Genomic DNA, 20451 nt, shown 5'->3' with positions numbered 1-20451 from the left:
GCAGAATATCTTTAGACTAATGAATAAAAAATATATTTTATTTTATATTCATGGATATAAATCTTCTATTTTGTATCGAGTAGAATAAGATTTTTATTTCAGTCTACACTCTGCAGCAGATAACATCCTTCTGTTATTTTTTTTACAAGGTTCTTCGCTGTTATTTTGGGCTTTTATTGTGAAAAGCTGGGACAGGAAGAATCCATTTTTTCACATTATTATAACTAATCAACCTTCCTATATTGATCAAACAGCGGTGATCAAATAATCCTCAGCTGATATCTGTTTGAATCGCACGACTTCAGAGAGGGAAGTTTAAATTTTAGTCTTATTTTGGAAGCTTCAGCAGAGTTTTAATCTGGGTTTATCTCCTTCCAGAGGAATCTGGATTTACTCAGCTCCTCCTGTCAGATCCCTGTTCTCCACCAGTGCTGGGTCTAGAACCAGATCCTTGTGGTTGCAGGACGTTGGCGTCTTTAGCGCAGTGTCAGTGGAGAAGAGGCGAAAACCTCCTTGGCCGTGATGAGCTGATGATACAGAAGGTAAAAGCTGTGACTGAGTTAGGACATGAATGCTGTTTGCGTCCTCTGAAGGAAAGGAGCTTCAGTGCTTCCTTTCCAGTATTTAAGTCTGAAATCATTAGCCGTTTCCGGCCCGGGTCCAAACTTCGCTTCAAGTCCCAAAGTCGAAGAAACACTGCGGCACCACTGAGACTTACAAACTGTCTAAATCAGGGGTCGGCAACCTTTCTGATGACTAGTGCCATTTAAAATTTCCTCAGAAGTCAGTGTGCTGTATGATTGCATTAGCAATCAATTTAATAACAACGCTCTATATTAACAGTTACACACTGTATAGAATAACTTTATAGATTATTTGTTGGCAGATGTTGGCAGCTATCAGCACCATGCAGGACAGACGAGCTCTACAGAGGGTTGTGCGGTCAGCTGAGCGCACCATCCGCTCCGAGCTCCCTGACCTGCACTCAATCTACAGCAGGCGGTGCTGGACCAAGGCCAGGAAGATCGTGAAGGACCTCAGCCATCCCAACAACAGACTGTTCTCTCTGCTGAGGTCAGGAAAGCGATTCCGCTCCCTGAAGACCAACACAGAGAGACTGAGGAGGAGCTTCTTCCCGCAGGCGATACGGTCTCTCAATCACACCACCACACAGTACTGACCCACACATATGGTTCTTACACACACACTGGACTTTCTGGACATTGTTTTCACTTCATCACTTAAATCACTTTAAGCATATTTGCACTGCACAAGACATAATGTGGATTGCACAACACTGGTCACTATATTCTTCATTTCCAGTTAATACTTGTACAGCTGCTGTTATTGTGTATATATTTATTTATATTTAGATTTCTTCATACATTCTTATATAGTTCTATATTGTGTATTGTGTATTTTGTTGTACAGTTATTTCATTTTCAACTTTAATTTATATATTTTATCTTATTCTTTCCCAGTTAAATTTACCCTTCATTCTAATTTGTGTTGTACAGTTATTTCATTTTTAACCTTAATTTATATTTTATTCCTTCCTAGTTAAATTTACCCTTTTTAATTTTTCATATTTATTTCCTATCTTATTCATAGCCTTTTCCTTTTTTGTTTTCTTTAGGTCACGAGCAGTTGTCCAAGCATTTCACTACATATCGTACTGTGTATGACTGTGTACGTGACAAATAAAATTTGAATTTGAATTTGAATTTGAATAGTTATCAGCTACTTTGACACAAAAAAAGACTTCTTATCCATAACAGCAAATGAACTGTACAACAGAAAATACAAATGCTATTTATGGTCTCCTCACAGCAATGATAAGAAAAATAAACTGGGCCAATATGGCATGTTTGGTAATACAGAGATACACATTTATGTCTTTTTTCATTGTAGCTGAAGTCCGGGACAAACTGTGTTCCTTCTCAGCTCAACACGAAACGCATAATATTTTCTCTGAATGCGGGGCGATTTCATTTTTACGGGACTGTTGGCAACTCTAATAACAAATCTTATAATAAAATAGTGATGGTAAATTTGATTATTTTTACTGAATCGAGTTTTAATAAGTCACTCACCAAAGTGAATTGGTTTTTGAGTCATTTGATTCACTGAGTCAGTCGACCAGAGAGTGCAAAAAATGTACATTTTCACTCAAACTTAATTTGTTTCTCTTTTCATGTAAATCCTACTGCTAAGATGAATGATTCTAAAAGAAAACAACTATTTTATAGAGCAAAAAAGAGCAAAAACATTTCTAAAAATTAAGCAATTTCCTATCAAAATTGCTTAATAAACATTTATTTTGTTTATTTTTATTTTATTAGTATTTTCCTTAAATGTGTTAAATATATATTTTCTCATCTAAATGTCCACTGAGCTGTGAGCCAGGGGGCGGTAATGCGCCTTAACATTGGTTGCCAACCAAGAAGAAGAAGAAGCTGTGAGCCAGGAGGGAGGGGGTGAGTAGCTCAAATGTGCTGTTAGCATGTTAGCAGAGCGATGCTACTGTGAACCGAGGAGCTATTGTCTTGATGTGAGCTTCTACTCAGGGTTTTTTCTTCCAGTTCAGAGCAGAAATCTTTTTGTTAAGAAACTGGATGTTGTGTTTTTCTCCACAATTTTAATTATAAGCTAATACATTGCTGCTAACAGCAACAGGGATGAGTCAGTGAGTCAGTTGGGCTTGTGAATCATGATTCATGAGTCAGTAAAGTGATTCTCGAGTATTGAACGATTCGTTCATGATTCGCACATCACTATAATAAAATAAAGTTCACTATCAGTAATGTCATAGCACCCACCCAGCTGTATAGAAACTCCGTCATGCTAGCTAGCACGCAGTACGAGTTATTGTAACTGACTGTAAAAAGTCAGCGCAACGAAAGTAAACTCCACCTAAACTTGGTTTATATCTGACCCAGATAGACTGCAGGTCATAACTTCTTACCTGAAGTTCAGTTCACCTGACACGCAGACCGGCGGCTGCCTCGGGTCTCTCCTCCTGCCTGGCCTCCACCACTTGCTAATGTTACTGAATCTGTGGAAGCACCGCCATAGCCACCACCAAACAACTGAGTTATTTTTACACACCAGCCAGCATCTGGCCAATCCACCACCTTTCATTGTTTATACCGTTACAAAAATAATAATAATAATAATAATAATTGGGCCACCGAGCAAATGCCTGGTATGCCGATGGCCAGTCCAGCTATGGTCGTGGCTTGCCAACCCTGGGCACGAAGCCTGGATCTGTAATAAAATGATCAGTGTGGCTGCTTTACCAGGTGTAGCAATTAAGTTTAACATCCAGGCATCCATTAAAAAGGAAAAGGATTTATGAAGTCTAACAGATTTAGAAGTTAGCAGGAAGTTAGCTCGCTAGTTTACACCTGAACATGATATAGCATGTTCTGACTGAGAGATTGATTATGATAGCAGAGCTATCAGAGTTACAAACTGCTTTCACCAGATAGCAACACAATTTCGATCCACTCCTCACGTGTTAACCTCTTCGACATGTCAATGGCTGTGAACAAAGAGAAACTTGTAAATAACTCATGAAAGAATAAAGTTACGTTGAAACCAAGCACACCATTGGTTTTCTTGTGACATTACCAATAAGTTTGATGTGTCACATGGCCCTCTTCCTATTGAAAAAACAAAAGTTGTATCCAAGATGGCCGACTTCTAAATGGTCACCATGGTCACCGCCCATCTTGAGGCGTTTGCCCCCTCACATATACTAATGTGCCACAAACAGGACTTTAGTATCACCAACCATTCCCATGTTATTACACTGTATCCATATAAATGGCCTACCCTGTATAACAAGATACAAAGCATGTATGGCGATAGTTGAGGCAGTAGAAGAAATTACTGATACACTGGATAAAAATAAATATGCAGTTGGTATTTTTGTTGACCTCAAAAAGGCCTTCGACACAATCAATCACTCAATTTTACTGGATAAATTGGAAAGATATGGTATTCGAGGGAAAGCTGGTAACTGGTTAAAAAGTTACCTAACAGGTCGGGAACAATATGTTAGCATAGGGCATTACCATTCAGAGAAACTTGGTATTACATGTGGTGTTCCCCAAGGGTCAGTGTTGGGACCAAAACTTTTCAATGTATACATAAATGATATTTTTGATGTTTCTCAAGTACTTAAACTCATACTGTTCGCAGATGACACCAACATATTTTTCAGTAGCGATGATTATACTGATCTTGTAATGACCGTAAACAGGGAGCTAAAATTAATAAAAAAATGGATGGACATAAATAAATTATCATTAAATATAAATAAAACTAAAGCAATGTTTTTTGGTAATTTAAAATATAATATAGAATTACCAATTATCATTGAAGGTGTACCAATTGATAATGTGAGTGAAAACAAATTTTTGGGAGTTATAATTGATAACAAAATTTCATGGAAACCCCACGTCAGACACATAAAAACCAAAATTTCCAGAAGCCTCGCAGTTTTGAACAAAGTGAAACAATTCCTTGATAAAGATGCACTTCGTACTCTGTACTGTACCCTGGTTCTTCCATATCTTACATATTGTGTGGAAGTGTGGGGAAATACATATAAAAATACAACTAATCCATTAGTCACAGTACAGAAACGAGCACTGCGTATTATTCACAAGGCTGGTTATCTAGATCATACTCACAAATTCTTTCTTCAGGCAAAGTTACTTAAATTCCAGGATCTGGTTAATTACAATACATCCATAATTTTGTATAAAGCTTTTACTAAACTTTTACCGGCAAATTTACAAACTAGATTTGAAATTCGAGAAAAGGTTTATAATGTGAGAGGCTTTGGAGAATTCAAATTACCCAGAACTCGAACAACCCGTAAAGGCTTTTGTGTGTCTGTATGTGGTGTGAAAATCTGGAAAAGTCTGAGTTTACAATTGAAACAATGCAAAAATATTCATAGATTTAAATTTCTCTACAAACAGTTGGTCTGGTCACAGTATACTCAATGATGCTTTTAGTGTGCTCTGTAATGTCTGTCCTCTTACCATTGCTGGTATGGATTCCAAAATAAAAAATAAAAAATAAAGTGTGCGTATGTATGTACATATATGTACTTGTGTGTGTAGATATATATGTATGTATATGTATGTGTGTCTGTTACTTGTAGTTATTACTGCCTGTTACCTGTGGTAATGCAATTTATAATTTATATATTCTGTATTCAGTTATGAAGGCTCTAATTGTTGGTTGCGAGCTGCCGCTTAGATGCTTGTATCTGCCCGGGGCTGTTGATGGGTCTGTATGCAATGATGGGCGTAGCTGCGGGAAGTTTATTGTTTTTTTTTGTTGATGAGTGAGTATAGGGGTGGGATTTAATAAGTTTTCTTCGTCCCACTCCTTTTTCAGGCAAGTTTTGTTTTTTGTTTTGTGTATTTTATGTTCAATATAGGTATTTGTTGTGCCTGAAAATGAATAAATAAATGAAATGAATGAATGAATGAAATGTTAAAAACACAACAGACTTATTAAACGCAGAGTAGTTTGGACCCGGAAGCAGGATTTATCAGATCATCAGTTAAAGACCGGATAGGATCTCCTTTAGGAAGCACTGAAGCAGGAGAGGAGACGATTTCGTCCCATAATTCATAGTGAAAAACATCTTTTGTTTTAGAAGCTTTATGTTCTTTTTTTTCTTGCGCTCAGAGTTCAGTTGTACTGAAATAATCCTGCTCAGATTATCATAGAGTTTCTGGATGAATAATTAGAGAGCTGATAATTTTGTGTTGTGTGTTTAATAAGCTGCTCACATACAGACGAGCACAGGTACACTTACAGGTACAAGCACAGGTAAACTTACAGGTATGAGCACCTGTGACAGAGATATAAACAGGACAACAGAAACTCAACCAAGAAACTGGAGCCAATATTCCAGCAAATCAAACACATAGGAGATGATACAACCAATAATCTATAGATAATCTATACAGAAAGACATCACACAGCTGAACATAAATTAAAACAAATTAAAGTTATAAACATTTCTCTGTGACATACGAACACTGTAGAAAAATATATGGACATGTCTCTCTGAAGAGCTCAGCAATGGCTCAGCAGTCAGTACAATCGTTACGGTCAGGGTCAGCGTCTGTGGAAAGGACCAATAACCCATCAATAAGCCGTCAGTAACCTGTTAATAATCTGTCAATAAGCCATCAATAACCCATCAATAACCTGTCAATAATCGTCATAAAACGGCAACAACCTGTCAATAACCTATAAATAAGATGTCAATAACCCATCAATAATCTGTCACTAGCCTGTCAATAACTTCTCAATAAGCCGTCATTAACCTGTCAATAACCTGTCAATGAGCTGTCAATAGCCTGTCAGTAACCTGTCAATAACTTCTCTATAAGCCGTCAATAACCCATCTGTATCCTGTAAATAACCTGTCAATAACCCATCAATAATCTGTCATTAACCTGTCAATAACGGCTCAATAAGCCGTCAATAACTTCTCAATAACCCATAAATAACCCGTCAATAACCCATCAATAACCTGTCATTAACCTGTCAATAACCTGATGTTAATCTGAGGCTCCACGTCTGTTAAATGGTAAACAGACTGGTTATAGTGCTTTTGTTCTCTGTCTGAGCACTCAAAGCGCTTTACACAGCTAATTCATTCACCCAATCACACCCATTCACACAGGCACTTCTTCTAAGTTTAAGTGCTGAGTATCTAACATTCACACACATTCACACTCCGATGGATGCATCGGAGAGCAACTTGGGGTTAGTATCTTGCCCAAGGATATTTGGCATGCAGACTGGAGCAGCCTGGGATTGAACCACCGACCTTCTGGTAAGTGGCTGATCTGCTCTGCCACCTGAGCTACAGCCACCCCGTAAAAAGGACCAATAATCTGTCAATAATGTGTTCATAATCTGAGGGTGGTAATCTGATATGTAGGATCAATAATATGAAGGTTATCAATGACTCACCGCCTCACATCCTGTACATTCCCTCCTGCTCGCTGCGTAGCTTCCTGGCTCTGAGAACGTCTCTGACACACTGATGCAGGTATGCATACTGCACCTGTGGAGAGGTGGCAGGTGAGTCACACCTGAGCTCAGATTACAAAATATCATTTTCAGTCTGACAGCAGAGATTATGGGATTATTACAGGAGTCTATCATTTCAGCCTGGGGGATTATTTTAGTCACCTGTGACTGAGTGCCTTCAGGTGTTTGTCAGGACCAGTTTTAGAAACACAGATTAGCCAGTCAGGACAAACTGAAAAAAACCCGTCTTGTAAACAGGAGATCTTGGGTTCCGTTGATATATTTAATATTTACATTTGCTCAGCTCAGGAAAGCTCTCAGAGGACATCTCTGGACCATCTCATAGCATCAGACATGAAAACAAATTGAAGTATGTAAATAATAAGTCTGAACTCATTCAGGTTCTCAGCAGCAATTTCAGTGCTGAAATCCCAAATGTGAAATTTCAGTCATCATACCAGATTAAACAATTTTCAAACTACAAATATGGCTGACACACAGAAAAGGAAGAGTCGATTAAAAGTGCAGAGATAGATGCCACATAACGGCATACAAACGTTTGCCCCCATGAAGCATTGGTCCTACCTCAGTCTGCACCATGTGGGATCGATGGAGTCGCAGGTCAAACACGGCGCTGTAGATATCCACCGTGTCTTTGGCGTCCAGTTGCTGCAGCACTCGATCCAGGACAATGAAAGTCCCCGTCCGGCCCACACCGGCGCTGACAAAAAGACCAAAGTCCAGTCAAAAAACACGTCGTATACTGACCACAGCTAATGAGCAGGATGGTCCACATTAGTCCACAAACACAAATTAGCGTGTTATACTGGTGAAAAACATAAGGGTTCTCAGACTATGAGGTTTCTGTTGGTTTAGCTATAATTACTTCTCATCTGACCATGTGATGCTTCACACAGTTTGAGATTCTAGGAATTCAGTGGTTCGTCACTCTGAAGAGGCTGATATTTTAAGGGCACAATGAGGTACCTGCAGTGGACTACAGTGGCTCCAGATCCCGAAGTCCTGTTGACGTAGTCTCGGACAGTACGGACAAACTGGATGAGGGACTGAGTGGTCTCTGGGACACCGTGGTCCGGCCACACCGTGTAGTGAAACTGACGAACCAGGCGGCTGAAGCCGAGCTGCTCCTCCTGCAACGCACAGTCACATTAAACTGAGGTGGGATCGTTTTCTTGTTTCTCAAGAATAAAACGAAACAAGCGTTCGAGCCGTCTTTCGCACTCAAACCGGTTCTGTAACAAAGATGACAGCTGTCAGTGAAACGTACGCTGTAGATGTTAAACTCTCTGATCGTCCACTCAGGTAGAACCGATTCTGACAGCATCTGGACGATCAGGTCTCCGTAGTACAGAGGATCCTGATCGAATGGCCAGTAGTGATCACATTTCACCTGGATGGAGGAAGAGGAGGAAAACCTCACTGTTTCAGGCTGATGAGTTTGTGAAGATGGTTTCTGTAATCATTGCCTCTGTGCTACCCACCCTTCCTTTCTCCACACACTGAGTGACCATCACCACATTGTGGACATTCTGCTCCCAAACCATCTTCCAGAAGTCGTCTTTAGTTCCAGGCAGAGGACCCTGTGTGGCGATGTACTCCCGCCGGAAGCTGTTACCCTGAAAACAGAGAGCGTGAACCCCCCGAAATTCGGACAACCCCTGTGACTGACTCATAGGAGTCTATGAGAAAATGATGCTACTGCTCACACGCTCTCTAACCTCGGTAAACACTTTATCGTCTTTGTCTCAGGTTTCAGAGACCAGCTTCATCATCTCGTCTTCACCCATCCTGCTCTTAACTTCTAAATGAGTCTTTATCGAGATCAGTCTTTGCAATGGACTTCTTCACATCCAACCAAAATTAAACCCTGTCCTAACTAAGCCAGGTGTGTTTGTGTTGCAATCATTGTATGGTCACCAAAAAACACCGACTGGCAAGCTGCGAAATGAAGTAACGATGAAGGAGAAGCTATTAGGTGGCCCTACTCACCTGAGTAAAAACTAAGATGCACTGCATGTTTTTATGTTTTCACTCTTTACTGCTCTTTGAAGGAGTCTCCAGTGTGGTGCATGTCAAGTCTGTACTGACTTACTGGGATGTAACTGGCATTGATGTAGTCAGAGCAGGGGTCGTCATCAACGTAGGACAGCTTGACCCTCGTCGAGTCGTCTGAATACGAGAAAGGCAGTTAGACCCAGACCTTCTACAACCCGGTGATCTCTTATTGTGTCTGTGGGCTCTTGACTCACAGGGCAGGATGTTATTGTATCGGTTCTTTCCCCGGTTCTCCGGCAGCAGAGCCGAGTCCAGAGGCTGGTTACGACCGACGTCCTTCAGATCCTGATAGGGAGAAAATAAAAGCGATTCACAACACAAACAAAGGCCCACTCTGAACACTCTTAAACGTCAAAATAGTGAAAACAGACAGGATAAACCCTGGATCTAACATCCTTCACAATCCTCAATGTTGCCACAAGTTTTTTATTCTTGGGGGATGTGATATGCTGAAGCTGGGGTCTTTCAAAGAGGAACAAATTAGTTTTATTGATTGCTGACCTCATACTCCTCTGACATCAGGTAGTTGGAGTCAGCCTGTAGTTTGCTGTAGTGAGACTCAAAGTTCACAATCTTAATGGGACTGCAGGAGAAAAGAAAACATTTAAAACCAGAAAAATTCACAAAAGGTCAAAGATGAACCTGAAGCAGTGTGAACGGGATTACAGACCTGGAGATTCGACGGCTGCTGAGGAGCAAAAGGCAGGGAGAGAGAGAGAGAGACCTCAGAGTTTAAACCTAATGATGCATTTTCATCTGTACACACATGCAGTACTACATGCAGTACTACATGCAATACTACATGCAGTACTACATGCAGTACTACATGCAGTACTACATGCATTAATCAGAACCTCCTCTGAAAGAAAAAACAAGCTGTCACAATGCAATCACATGTCTGCAGAAACAAAGGCAAAAAGTACTCTGACTGTAGTATCAGTTCAGTTCTGATGCTGCCTGTGATACCTTCAGCAGGTAAGGGAGCTGAAGGTGCTGCAGCACCCCCTGGTGGATTTTAGAGGACATGCATGTCCATCAGTGTATCATGCAGGTAAGGGAATTCCAGAAAGCTGATTCTGTTTATTCGGACATCTTCAGTGGGAGACACGTTTCATCATCGTCCAGGTGACTTCTTCAATCTCAGCTGACTGCAGGTTTCAACCTTATGAACAGGACATTTGCACAGTGACTGAAACTATCGTCCTTCCAAAAGACCTGTGGAGACCATCTCTGAATCGAGGAGGGGGCCTAAGGGTCACCATCTTACAATGCTGTGAGACTCATGGCCATCGATCAATGATCACAGATCGGTGATCGTGACATTTTCCATATTAATGATCATAAACTGACCTCACAGCCCATTGGTCACCAGTGGTGCTAGACTCAGTCATTGTGCAGGTGCTTATAAGGTTGATACCTGCAGTCAGCTGGGACTAAAGAAGTCACCTGATGATAATGAAACATTTCTCCCACTGAAGACGTCCAGATGAACAGGATCAACTTTCTGGGTAAAAAACTCTAATGATTTTATTTCATATCAACGGTGGTGAGAGTTTGCACTCTTACTGTTTCATTTCAAATGTGTTGTATTAGTGTTATGAAAGGTGAGTCACTGTGCAAACATCCCTGAACATTATTGATTATTGATTACTTACCCTCTGACACCCAGCTGGTTCCCCGCTGCTGCTCTCTCTCTCCTCATATTTATCCTGACCTCCAGCCTCTCTTCCTCACTGGTGGAAACACAGCAGCACCGTTTAACCTAAACAAAGATAAGCAGGTGTACCTTACAGACAGGTGCATCCTCTGATACTCACACTTTGCGAGTTCTGTGCCTGCAGACAAACAGAGCAGTGATTCCCACAATCACAGCAGCGAGGAAGAGTCCAGCACTTACACCTTCGATGACACCGCTCAGAGGCTCTGCAGGAGGAAACACAACTGTGATACTTTTCTGAATTTTTCACCTGCACCTGCTCGTCCCAGCTTGACCTCGGGTGTATTTTAATCGAGCTAAGGTTTGTTCTCACCAGCCTCAGTGATGATGGGCTGCGATAGGCAGGTGTCAGAGAACAGTGGAGACAAGACACTCAAGTCCTTTGCATCATCATCAAACAGCTGAGTGAAAGCTCGGACGCTGATCCTGGAGACAAACACAGATGCCCCTAAGGTTATTCACGCAACGCCTGACCTTAGAGGTAACGCTGGAGCAAAAAGTCTACAGGGCTGAAAGTTTCAGAGATGATGAGCTGGTTCTAACAAACCATTAAGGCTCCAGGTTTCTGGTCAGTCTACCGCCCTGGAGTGCTGCAGTTTGGAGGAAGTGGACACGGAGTCAAGTACCTGACATTCATGCAGAGGATTTTTCAGTACCTGTAGGCAGTCTTTGGCTTCAGGGGTCCATCACAGAAGTGGTTCAGCTCTCCACTAGACTCTGGGTCCTGGTCTGAGCCTCTGGCATCACAGGTGCCCCCTAGCAAGTCCATCCCAGTCCCCAAGCTGATGTTAAAGCTCTGGGTGGTGCTGTCAGGGCTCTCGGTGCATCGGCTGGGGAAATAGCTGGTCTGGTAGGACCTGATGGAGCTGTTGGAGCTGTAGTCCAGGTAGGAGGGCAGTGGGTGCTTCTGCTCCAGCTGCATTAGGCTAACATCTTCAAAAACAAACCAGAAGATTCAGGATTAGATTATTGCATCCTATTATCTGTCCATCCATTATTGTTTCCGTTATCCATCTATTCATTTGTGTATTATTAATGTCAACATGCACTCATTATTATTTCATCATCATCCATAATTCCATAATCCATCCCATTATCCATTATTTATCCCAAAAGAAGAGGTATGAGGGAATGGTAAAAAAAATGACAGAACACACAATTTAAGGCCGATACCACCAAGTGAAGTCAGGTGACCAGAACAACAGGAAGGAGATCCAAGAGGAGTTACTACAGATTCTTTTTAGGAGGATCATCCAATTAGAAGAATTCCAGTAAACTGGCCTTATGTGGATGCTGCTCACCTTCAGACTCAGTCACCACTACAGTGAAGTACTTAACAGCTCCATTAACGTCACTGAACCAGCTGCAGTTAAACTGGAAGGAGATGGAGGACTTGGTGACCACAGCAGACTGCTCACTGACCCGGGTACCGGAGGGGGGCACAGGAGGACCTTCAAGAGTCAACAGGAGGACAGCATGTTAAACACCCTCCGTCATGCTGAGGACATGTTAACTTCCACTCGCTCTTACGGTCAAGCATGGTGACCACGTTGTCCTGAGCCTCGTCGCTGGGCTTCCCACCAGACATGACCTTCACAGAGACTGTGTAGTGTTTGTGAGGCTCCAGCTCAGTGATGATGTAGCTGTTGGAGTCCTGCTCAGCGAGTCTGGAGTACATCAGTGTGTGGGAATCCTTGTGGAGACACTCGATGGTGTAGGAGTCATAATCAGTGTCCGGGGTTACCCAGGAGCAGGAGATGGAGGTGGAACTCTGAGGGCGACAGTGGAGGCTGTGGACTCTCTCTGGCTCTGTAGACGAAAGTAATGGAGTGAAACCACATGACAATTCACATCAGAATTGACATAAAGTGCTGCCACCTACTGGTGCGGATGCTTTTGCGGATAGGTGTGCTATAGGTAGGTGTGGCCCCAGGCTCTGTGGTCCCACTGACGGTGCGGAGGCTGAAGTTGTAGAGCCGTCCAGGGAACATCCCCCTCAGGATGCGGTTGCTGGACGTCCGGGTGTGGTACGGATTGATGATGGACAGCCGGTCCCGAGGAGTCCACTGCAGGTCAAAGTCATCATAGTCGGAGTCCACAGGGCCGCTCCATGTGATCTCCAGGGAGGTGTTGGTCACCCCCCTGAACAAGATGGAGGCAGGTGGTCTGGGAGCTGAGGAGGGACAGGATTTGTTGCTGATCAGAAACTATTCCGATTCGTGTGTCTCTGCTTAAAATTAGGATTTCTTCTGTTCTGCTCCTCGTGTTTCTAGACTTTATGTTTTAAAATGTCTCTTGTTACTTTATGTTGCGACTGTGTGCTGCACTGATAAAACTGGAAAAATGCCTTTTGCTAAACCACTGAAACTGCTGACTGAATATCAAGGAATACTGAGGTGATCTGAGCTCTAACAGAAGCTGCATCTTACCCGTCCGGCCCAGGGTGCTCGCCCTGTTGCTGAGCCCGCCGCTCTGGCTCAGCACCTCAGCTCGATACAGGCGACCCGCTACAAGGCCTGAGAAGATGAACCCTGTGGCCTCTGAGCCCAGCTGATGCATGGCCTGCTGAGAACCGTTGGGGTTGTAGAGATACAGCTGGTATCCACTTAGATCACCTCCACCATGCTCCCAGTTTACCCAAAGACTGTCAGACTGGTTTCCACTCTTAGCTTTCAGGAACGCTGCAGCTGACGGGACTGAAGAGAAACACGATCACTGATACAATCTGCAAGTCCACTCTTCGGGTACAGAAGGCATAATATCCTTTACATTTTATTTCCAGTCAAGGACCGTGTACTCTGGAGGACCAGCTGGTCTCACCTGTTCTGGTGTAGATGGAGGTCTGGTTGGTCTGGTCTCCACTGTGGATCTGGATCAACATCTTGTAAGGAGCACCAGGTCTGAGGCCCTGAAAAGTACACTGCTGACTGTTGGACTGGACGCGCTTTTTCTCGTGCAGCTGGTCATTACGATCATACAGAAAAACTTCATACAGCTGAAAGTCTCCCTCTGGTGGCGACCAGTGGAAGGACAGGCTGGTGGTGGTGTTTGCAGTGACGGCCAGATTGGTGACCACCGCTGGGTCTACAGGAGAAGGGACGAGGGAAGCTTTTAACTTTCACAAAATTTCATCAATCATACTGTGTACTTGAGGAGAGAAATCAAGAGTTTCTCACACATCACTGTAAATCGATTTTAGGTCAAACCACCAGAACCTGGTGAGTTATTCATCTTCTTTCTCAGTATTGTTCCAACTAAATAGTCTAAGGCAGCGGTCCCCAACCTTTTTTGCGCCACGGACCGGTTTATGCCCGACAATATTTTCACGGACCGGCCTTTAAGGTGTCGCGGATAAATACAACAAAATAAAACTAGTACTGGTACCGAAAAAAAGAAGATTTATTCATAACACACGTGAAAAGACCCAGGAAAGCCGAGTAAACGATAAAAACGATAACAAAATAACACTGAAAACCGATAAAAACCCTGAAAACCAAACATTTCACACCTGAGCCTCAACTCTCGCGGCCCGGTACCAAACGACTCATGGACCGGTACCGGTCCGAGGCCCGGGGGTTGGGGACCGCTGGTCTAAGGGGCTTGGAAAGAAAAGCGTCTGGACGTCTTTAAGTTGCTTGAAGACGTTTCACTTCTTATCCGAGAAGCTTCTTCAGTTCTAGAGTCAAATGGTGGAGAGTCCCAGATTTAAACCCTGTGGGAGTACCCCCCCCCCCCCACCCCCAAAGGGGGACAAAGGACCCCCTGATGATCCTCTACCTGATCACATGAGCCAAGGTGTGAAAACGGGTGTGGGTCACAATCAGCCAGGGTTTCGGGTGGGTTCATTGTGAAACCTGACCCCAACCCTGGTTTCCTGAGGTCAGATGGCCCAGGATGTGAGTGGGCGTTAAGGCGTCTGGGAAGGATCTCAAAACTGGATTATAGATGGCAGAGAGTTTGTGTTGTAAACCACCGCCTCTGTTCAAAGATGGTCGCTCACAGTGGACATAAATGGCTTCTTTTACTCCTCTTTGAAACCATCTGTCCTCTCTGTCAATGTGAACATTGGCATCCCCTGTGCAGGTGGCTCTTCTATGTTGTGCCATGCGCTTGTGAAGTGGCTGTTTGGTCTCTCCAATGTAGAGGTCTGAGCATCCCTCGCTACACTGTACAGCATACACCACATTGTTAAGTTTGTGTTTTGGAGTTTTGTCAACTAAATACTTTCTCAAAATATTCTGACTTGTCTATAAAATGTACAGTGGGATGCAAAAGTTTGGGCAACCTTGTTAATAGTCATTATTTTCCTGTATAAATTGTTGGTTGGTACAATAAAAAACATCAGTTAAATATATATAGGAGACACACACAGTGATATTTGAGAAGTGAAATGAAGTTTATTGGATTCACAGAAAGTGTGCAATAGTTGTTTAAACAAAATCAGGCAGGTGCATAAATTTGGGCACCGTTGGCATTTTATTGATTCCAAAACCTGTAGAACTAATTATTGGAACTCAAATTGGCTCGGTAAGCTCAGTGACCCCTGACCTACATACACAGGTGAATCCAATAATGAGAAAGAGTATTTAAGGGGGTCAATTGTAAGTTTCCCTCCTCTTTTAATATTCTCTGAGTAGCAACACTGGGGTCTCAAAACAACTCACAGATGACCTGAAGACAAAGATTGTTCACCATCATGGTTTAGGGGAAGGGCACAGAAAGCTGTCTCAGAGATGTAAGCCGTCTGTTCCCACAGTTAGGAACATATCGAGACAATGGAAGACCACAGGCTCAGTTCAAGTTAAGGCTCGAAGTGACAGACCAAGAAACATCTCGGATAGACAGAAGCGACAGTGAGAACAGTCAGAGTCGACCCACAGACCTGCACCAAAGACCTCCAACATCATGTTGCAGCAGATGGAGTCGCTGTGCATCGTTCAAACACTTGGCGCACTTTACACAAGGAGATGCTGTATGCCAGAGTGATGCAGAGGAAGCCTTTTCTCCACCCACAGCACAAACAGAGCCGCTAAAGCACATTTGGACAAACCAGCTTCATTCTGGAATAAGCTGCTGTGGACTGATGAAACTAAAACTGAGTTATTTGGGGATAACAAGGGGCGTTATGCATGGAGGGAAAAGAACACAGCAAGAAAAACACCTGCTGCCTCCAGTAAAATATGGTGGTATGCTGTGGGGCTGTGTGGCCAGTGCAGGGACTGGGAATCTCGTCAAAGTTGATGGACACATGGATTCCACTCAGTATCAGCAGATTCTGGAGACCAATGTCCACGAATCAGTGACAAAGCTGAAGCTGCGCCGGGGCTGGATCTTTCAACCACCCGAGACACTGCTCAAAATCCACTAAAGCATTCATGCAGAGGAACAAGTACAACGTCCTGGAACGTTCATCTCAGCCCAGACCTGAATATTATTGAAAACCTGTGCTGTGAGTTAAAGAGAGCTGTCCATGCTCGGAAGCCATCAAACCTGAATGAACGAGAGATGTTTTGTAAAGAGGAATGGTCCAAAATACCTTCAACCACAATCCAGACTCTCACTGGAACCTACAGGAAGTGTTTAGAGGCTGGAATTTCTGCAAAAGGCGGATCTACTAAATATTGATTTCATTTCTTTTTTTGTAGATTCCAAATTTATGCACCTGCCTGATTTTGTTTAAACAATTATTGCACACTTTCTGTAAATCCAATAAACTTAATTTCACTTCTCAAATATCACTGTGTGTATCTCCTATGTGATATATTTAACTGACACTTTTTATTGTAACAACCAACGATTTATACAGGAAAATAATGACTATTAACAAGGCTGCCCAAACTTTTGCATCCCACTGTATAAAACATCAGGTTTTCCTCCATCACATTCAAAGTGAGAAACAGGAAGTCTTACTTGTCCGAGCCTCAGTGCTGACCCCAACACTGTGGACCCCGCCGCTGGTGGTCTGGACCACCACTCGATACTTCTTTCCTGGTGTGAGGCCGTCAAACTGCTGCCAGGTGTGTCCAAAGGGCTGAGAGACGTTTCTCACCATGCTGCCTCTGTCGTCCAGAACTTGGAGGACATATCCATCAGCCACACCCAGAGCCTCCTGCCAGCTCACCTGGATACTACAGGTGGTGTGGTGGGAGTCCACCTGGAGCCCTGTCACTGCAGAGGGGACTGAGGAACACAGGGATGATGCAGAGCGCAGTAAGGACCAGCTAATCTGTACGACAGCATGGTGTATATTCACTGTACAGAGGTGTGTCCTCTAACCTGTGCGCCCTGTGACCGTGTTGTTGTTCACCAGGTCTCCACTCACAGACTGAACCATGATGGTGTACACCTGGCCGGGCTGCAGGGAGCCGAACGTCACCTCGTTCTGGTGCTTGAGGACGCTTCGGGTACTTAACTTTCGGCTTTCTCTGTACAGAAACACGGAGAATCCGTCTACATCGCCCGGACCAGGAGTCCAGCTCACCATCAGACTGCTGCTGTCTCCACTGTTGCTAACGTGGATGTTCTTCACTTTACTGGGAACTGAAAGATGACAAAGAGCTTTTGATCTACAGCATTTTTGCTCTTTACGTCAAGGTTTAATGATGATGGTAATAATGGTGGTAATAAGTCTTAGTGGTAATCTGGTTAATTGTAGCTACCTGCTGCTGCTGATTTAGATGTAGAGATACTGTTCCCAGAGCAACTGCTGAGAAACTGCAGCGCCACCAGGAGGCATTTAACTTCCCTGATATGTTGTGTACGTGAGTCTAAGGAGCTTGGAAAGAAAAGCGAGGGTCGTGGACCCCCTCCTCTGCCTAACCTCATGAGCCAACATGTGAAAACGGGTGTGGATTTGGGGTGAACCCATTGTGAGACCTTGCCCCACCCTATCATGTGATCAAATGACCCAAGGTGTGAGTCACCCACATCATGACCCTCTTAGGGACACTCACAATAGGGCTTAAAAATCTGGGACTCTCTTAGAATTGGAGAAGCTTCTCAGATGAAACAATTCCCAACGCTTTTCTTTCCAAGCTCCTTAGACTGACCTGGCTGACTGAGAAACTTCACAAACATCTTCACAGACATTGTCCACCTGACAACAAAGTGCAGGACTCTACAAATAAGCCGTAACAGATTTTCAGGATGTTTTGTAATCTGTAAATTACCAAGATTTTCCTTTTTGAACATGGAGTGCTGGATTATGTGGTGTGATGTTTAGAGGCAGCAGACCTCTGTGACCTCTGACCTGTGCGACCCTCTATGTACCGGGCCTTCTGATTGGTGCCGCTGTACGTGGAAACTATGATCTTGTAAAGCCGCCCAGGTGTGAGTGATGACAGGACGCAATCCCTCACACCGCTGCCCAGAGTGATGGGAGGAAACACCTTCATGTCGCTGAACAGCAGCTGCACTTCGTAGTGATCCACGTCACCCGGAGCTGCCATCCACGTCACCCGCAGGTCCTCGGTGCCCCGCCTAGCCAGAGTCAGGGAACGCACTGCCGCCGGGACTGAAGGATGGACATGACATGACCCACAGTTAGTCTCCAGGAGCCTCAGAGAGCAGATTTGCTTTGTTTTGAATTTGAAATGAACAAGGACGTTGCTGCTGTTTAAGCATATCAAAACTCCTGCAGAGATACTGAGAGACAAGAACATCTGCTGATAAATGGCTGTATTTGTATAGCGCTTTGCTAGTCCCTAAGGACCCCAAAGTGCTTTACACAACCAGTCATCCACCCATTCACACACTGGTGATGGCAGCTACATGTAGCCACAGCCACCCTGGGGCGCACTGACAGAGGCGAGGCTGCCAGACACTGGCGCCACCGGGCCCTCTGACCACCAGTAGGCAACGGGTGAAGTGTCTTGCCCAAGGACACAACGACCGGGACATGTTTCTTTGTTCCTCCTGGTTCAGATCTGAAACTTGGTGCTTTATTCCCACATCTTATTATGTTGTAACAAGCAAAACATATGAACGTGATATAAACAAGTATTCATGTATCCATCCATCCACCCATCATCCATCCACCCATCATCAAAAATGCCCAGTCCCCTACTGTTCTCGTGGGACACAGAGGTGTTTCAAGTCCAGCTGAGGGACATAGCATGTCTGGGGTCTCCTCCCAGATGGACCGAAACATCTCAGCTAGCGTCCCTCAAAGAGGAGGAGCAGCAGCAGATCTGGCAACAAATACAGTTTTTCTTTCCTTCTCACCGATCGATCTATCGCCTGCTGAGCTCGACTGCATCCTGACATGTATCATCTAGTTTACTCGCTGAATGATGCAGCATTCATGTTCCTAATGAGCCCGACTGAGGTCAAAGGTCACTCACAGGTGCTGCCATGGGTGGAGGCAATGGCTTCGTACTTTCCGCTCCACGTGGTCACTAGCACTGTGTAGAGTCTGCCGGGCACCAGGCCGGTGAACACACAGTTGTGCTCCGTCTTTGAAACTGTCTTGTTTTGCAGGAAGACGTTGTTGTGCTTGATGAACACCTGATACAGGTCGAAGTCTCCAGCAGCGTGACGCCAGTACACCTTCAGGTAGCTGTCCGAAGCATTGTGGGTCGCTGTGGGGCTCTGGACCTTCGACGGCTCTGATGGAGGATAATCAGACAAGACTGATGATACCGGAGTTTACGGTGTTTTGTGCAAAAAGGGTGCAGCAGGTACAGAGCCAGGTGTGTATAGACCTGGACAAGCACGTGTTGGTATCATTTTTGCTGTTTAACACTTACAAACTGAATGAATTGTTCTAAAGTGCCGACTTTACTGCAACATGGTTTAAAATTCTGACTGGTCGATGCTGTGAGTGGTGTACATACGTGTCCTCTCCTGGATGAACGTCTGATTTTTGTAGAGACCGCTGCAGGTAGTGATGGAGATGTTGTAGAGGCGTCCAGACACCAGCGAGTCGAAAACGCATGTCGGGGTCGACTTGGGCACGGTGAGGGTGTGAATGGTCCTCTCCCGGTCACTCAGGGTCACCAGGTATCTGTCCACCTCACCTACAGCCTGACTCCAAGACACGCTGAGGAAATCCATGCGCCCGTTGTTGCTGACCCTGACATCGCTCACTGCCGCCGGCACTGAGGGGGTAGGAAGAGGGCGGAGTCAGAGTAAACACACAAGCACACTCGTTTTCGTACCTTAGATTACCCTAACCATAACCTAACTGTGACACTAAAAGCACATTTTGAGTCTCAAAAACATCTTCAAACTCGTGGGGACGGCTGTTCCCACTGCTGGAGCATTAGAACAAAGACTGATAACAGTGTCAGTTTAAGCCCAGTGAATAAAAATGAGTTTTTAACCTGGATTTAAAGACCACCACTGAGGTAGACTGCCTGATGTGAAGAGGAAGATCATCCCAAAGCTTCGGGGCCACAGTAGAGGACACTTGATCTCCTCTAAGTTTCAGCGTTAGGGCCTGAGAGCAACAGCTGCTCAGCTGAGTGAACGAGGGGGGACGTAGGGCAAATATACAGGCGCCAGAGCAGTTAAGGATTTAAAAACCAGTAAAAAAAAATTGAAATAGATCCTCAGTACAATTTTAAGCCAGTGTAAGGAGG

At 44.1% G+C, this 20451-nt stretch overlaps 1 protein-coding gene across 1 annotated transcript in view; it reads right to left on the bottom strand.

The window, feature by feature from the left end:
• Window positions 1-2357: 2357 nt before the first annotated feature.
• The window catches only part of ptprbl (protein tyrosine phosphatase receptor type B, like), a 33006-nt gene continuing 14912 nt past the window's right edge, over window positions 2358-20451 (bottom strand). The window contains exons 10-33 of the mRNA XM_085281055.1: window positions 19705-19968; window positions 19213-19476; window positions 18120-18383; window positions 17147-17410; window positions 16781-17050; window positions 13691-13954; window positions 13300-13566; window positions 12753-13043; window positions 12401-12679; window positions 12172-12321; window positions 11527-11803; window positions 11184-11296; window positions 10971-11076; window positions 10809-10886; window positions 9824-9841; window positions 9655-9736; window positions 9348-9438; window positions 9191-9267; window positions 8580-8714; window positions 8366-8488; window positions 8065-8228; window positions 7663-7798; window positions 7018-7111; window positions 2358-6157 (exon numbers count right to left, since the gene is read on the bottom strand). Of these exons, the coding sequence (XP_085137181.1) occupies window positions 7022-7111; window positions 7663-7798; window positions 8065-8228; window positions 8366-8488; window positions 8580-8714; window positions 9191-9267; window positions 9348-9438; window positions 9655-9736; window positions 9824-9841; window positions 10809-10886; window positions 10971-11076; window positions 11184-11296; window positions 11527-11803; window positions 12172-12321; window positions 12401-12679; window positions 12753-13043; window positions 13300-13566; window positions 13691-13954; window positions 16781-17050; window positions 17147-17410; window positions 18120-18383; window positions 19213-19476; window positions 19705-19968 (4067 nt within the window). The 3' untranslated portion in view covers window positions 2358-6157; window positions 7018-7021. The remainder of the gene's footprint in view (window positions 6158-7017; window positions 7112-7662; window positions 7799-8064; window positions 8229-8365; window positions 8489-8579; window positions 8715-9190; window positions 9268-9347; window positions 9439-9654; window positions 9737-9823; window positions 9842-10808; window positions 10887-10970; window positions 11077-11183; window positions 11297-11526; window positions 11804-12171; window positions 12322-12400; window positions 12680-12752; window positions 13044-13299; window positions 13567-13690; window positions 13955-16780; window positions 17051-17146; window positions 17411-18119; window positions 18384-19212; window positions 19477-19704; window positions 19969-20451) is intronic.

This window comes from Mchenga conophoros, linkage group LG7, assembly GCF_057382185.1.
Source record: "Mchenga conophoros isolate Kocher_MC1m ecotype Shallow Benthic linkage group LG7, M_conophoros_male_GT1.1, whole genome shotgun sequence".
Taxonomy (NCBI): Eukaryota; Metazoa; Chordata; class Actinopteri; order Cichliformes; family Cichlidae; genus Mchenga; species Mchenga conophoros.
Note: the sequence above shows the minus strand (reverse complement) of the source record. Positions and strands in the feature narration are given on the sequence as shown.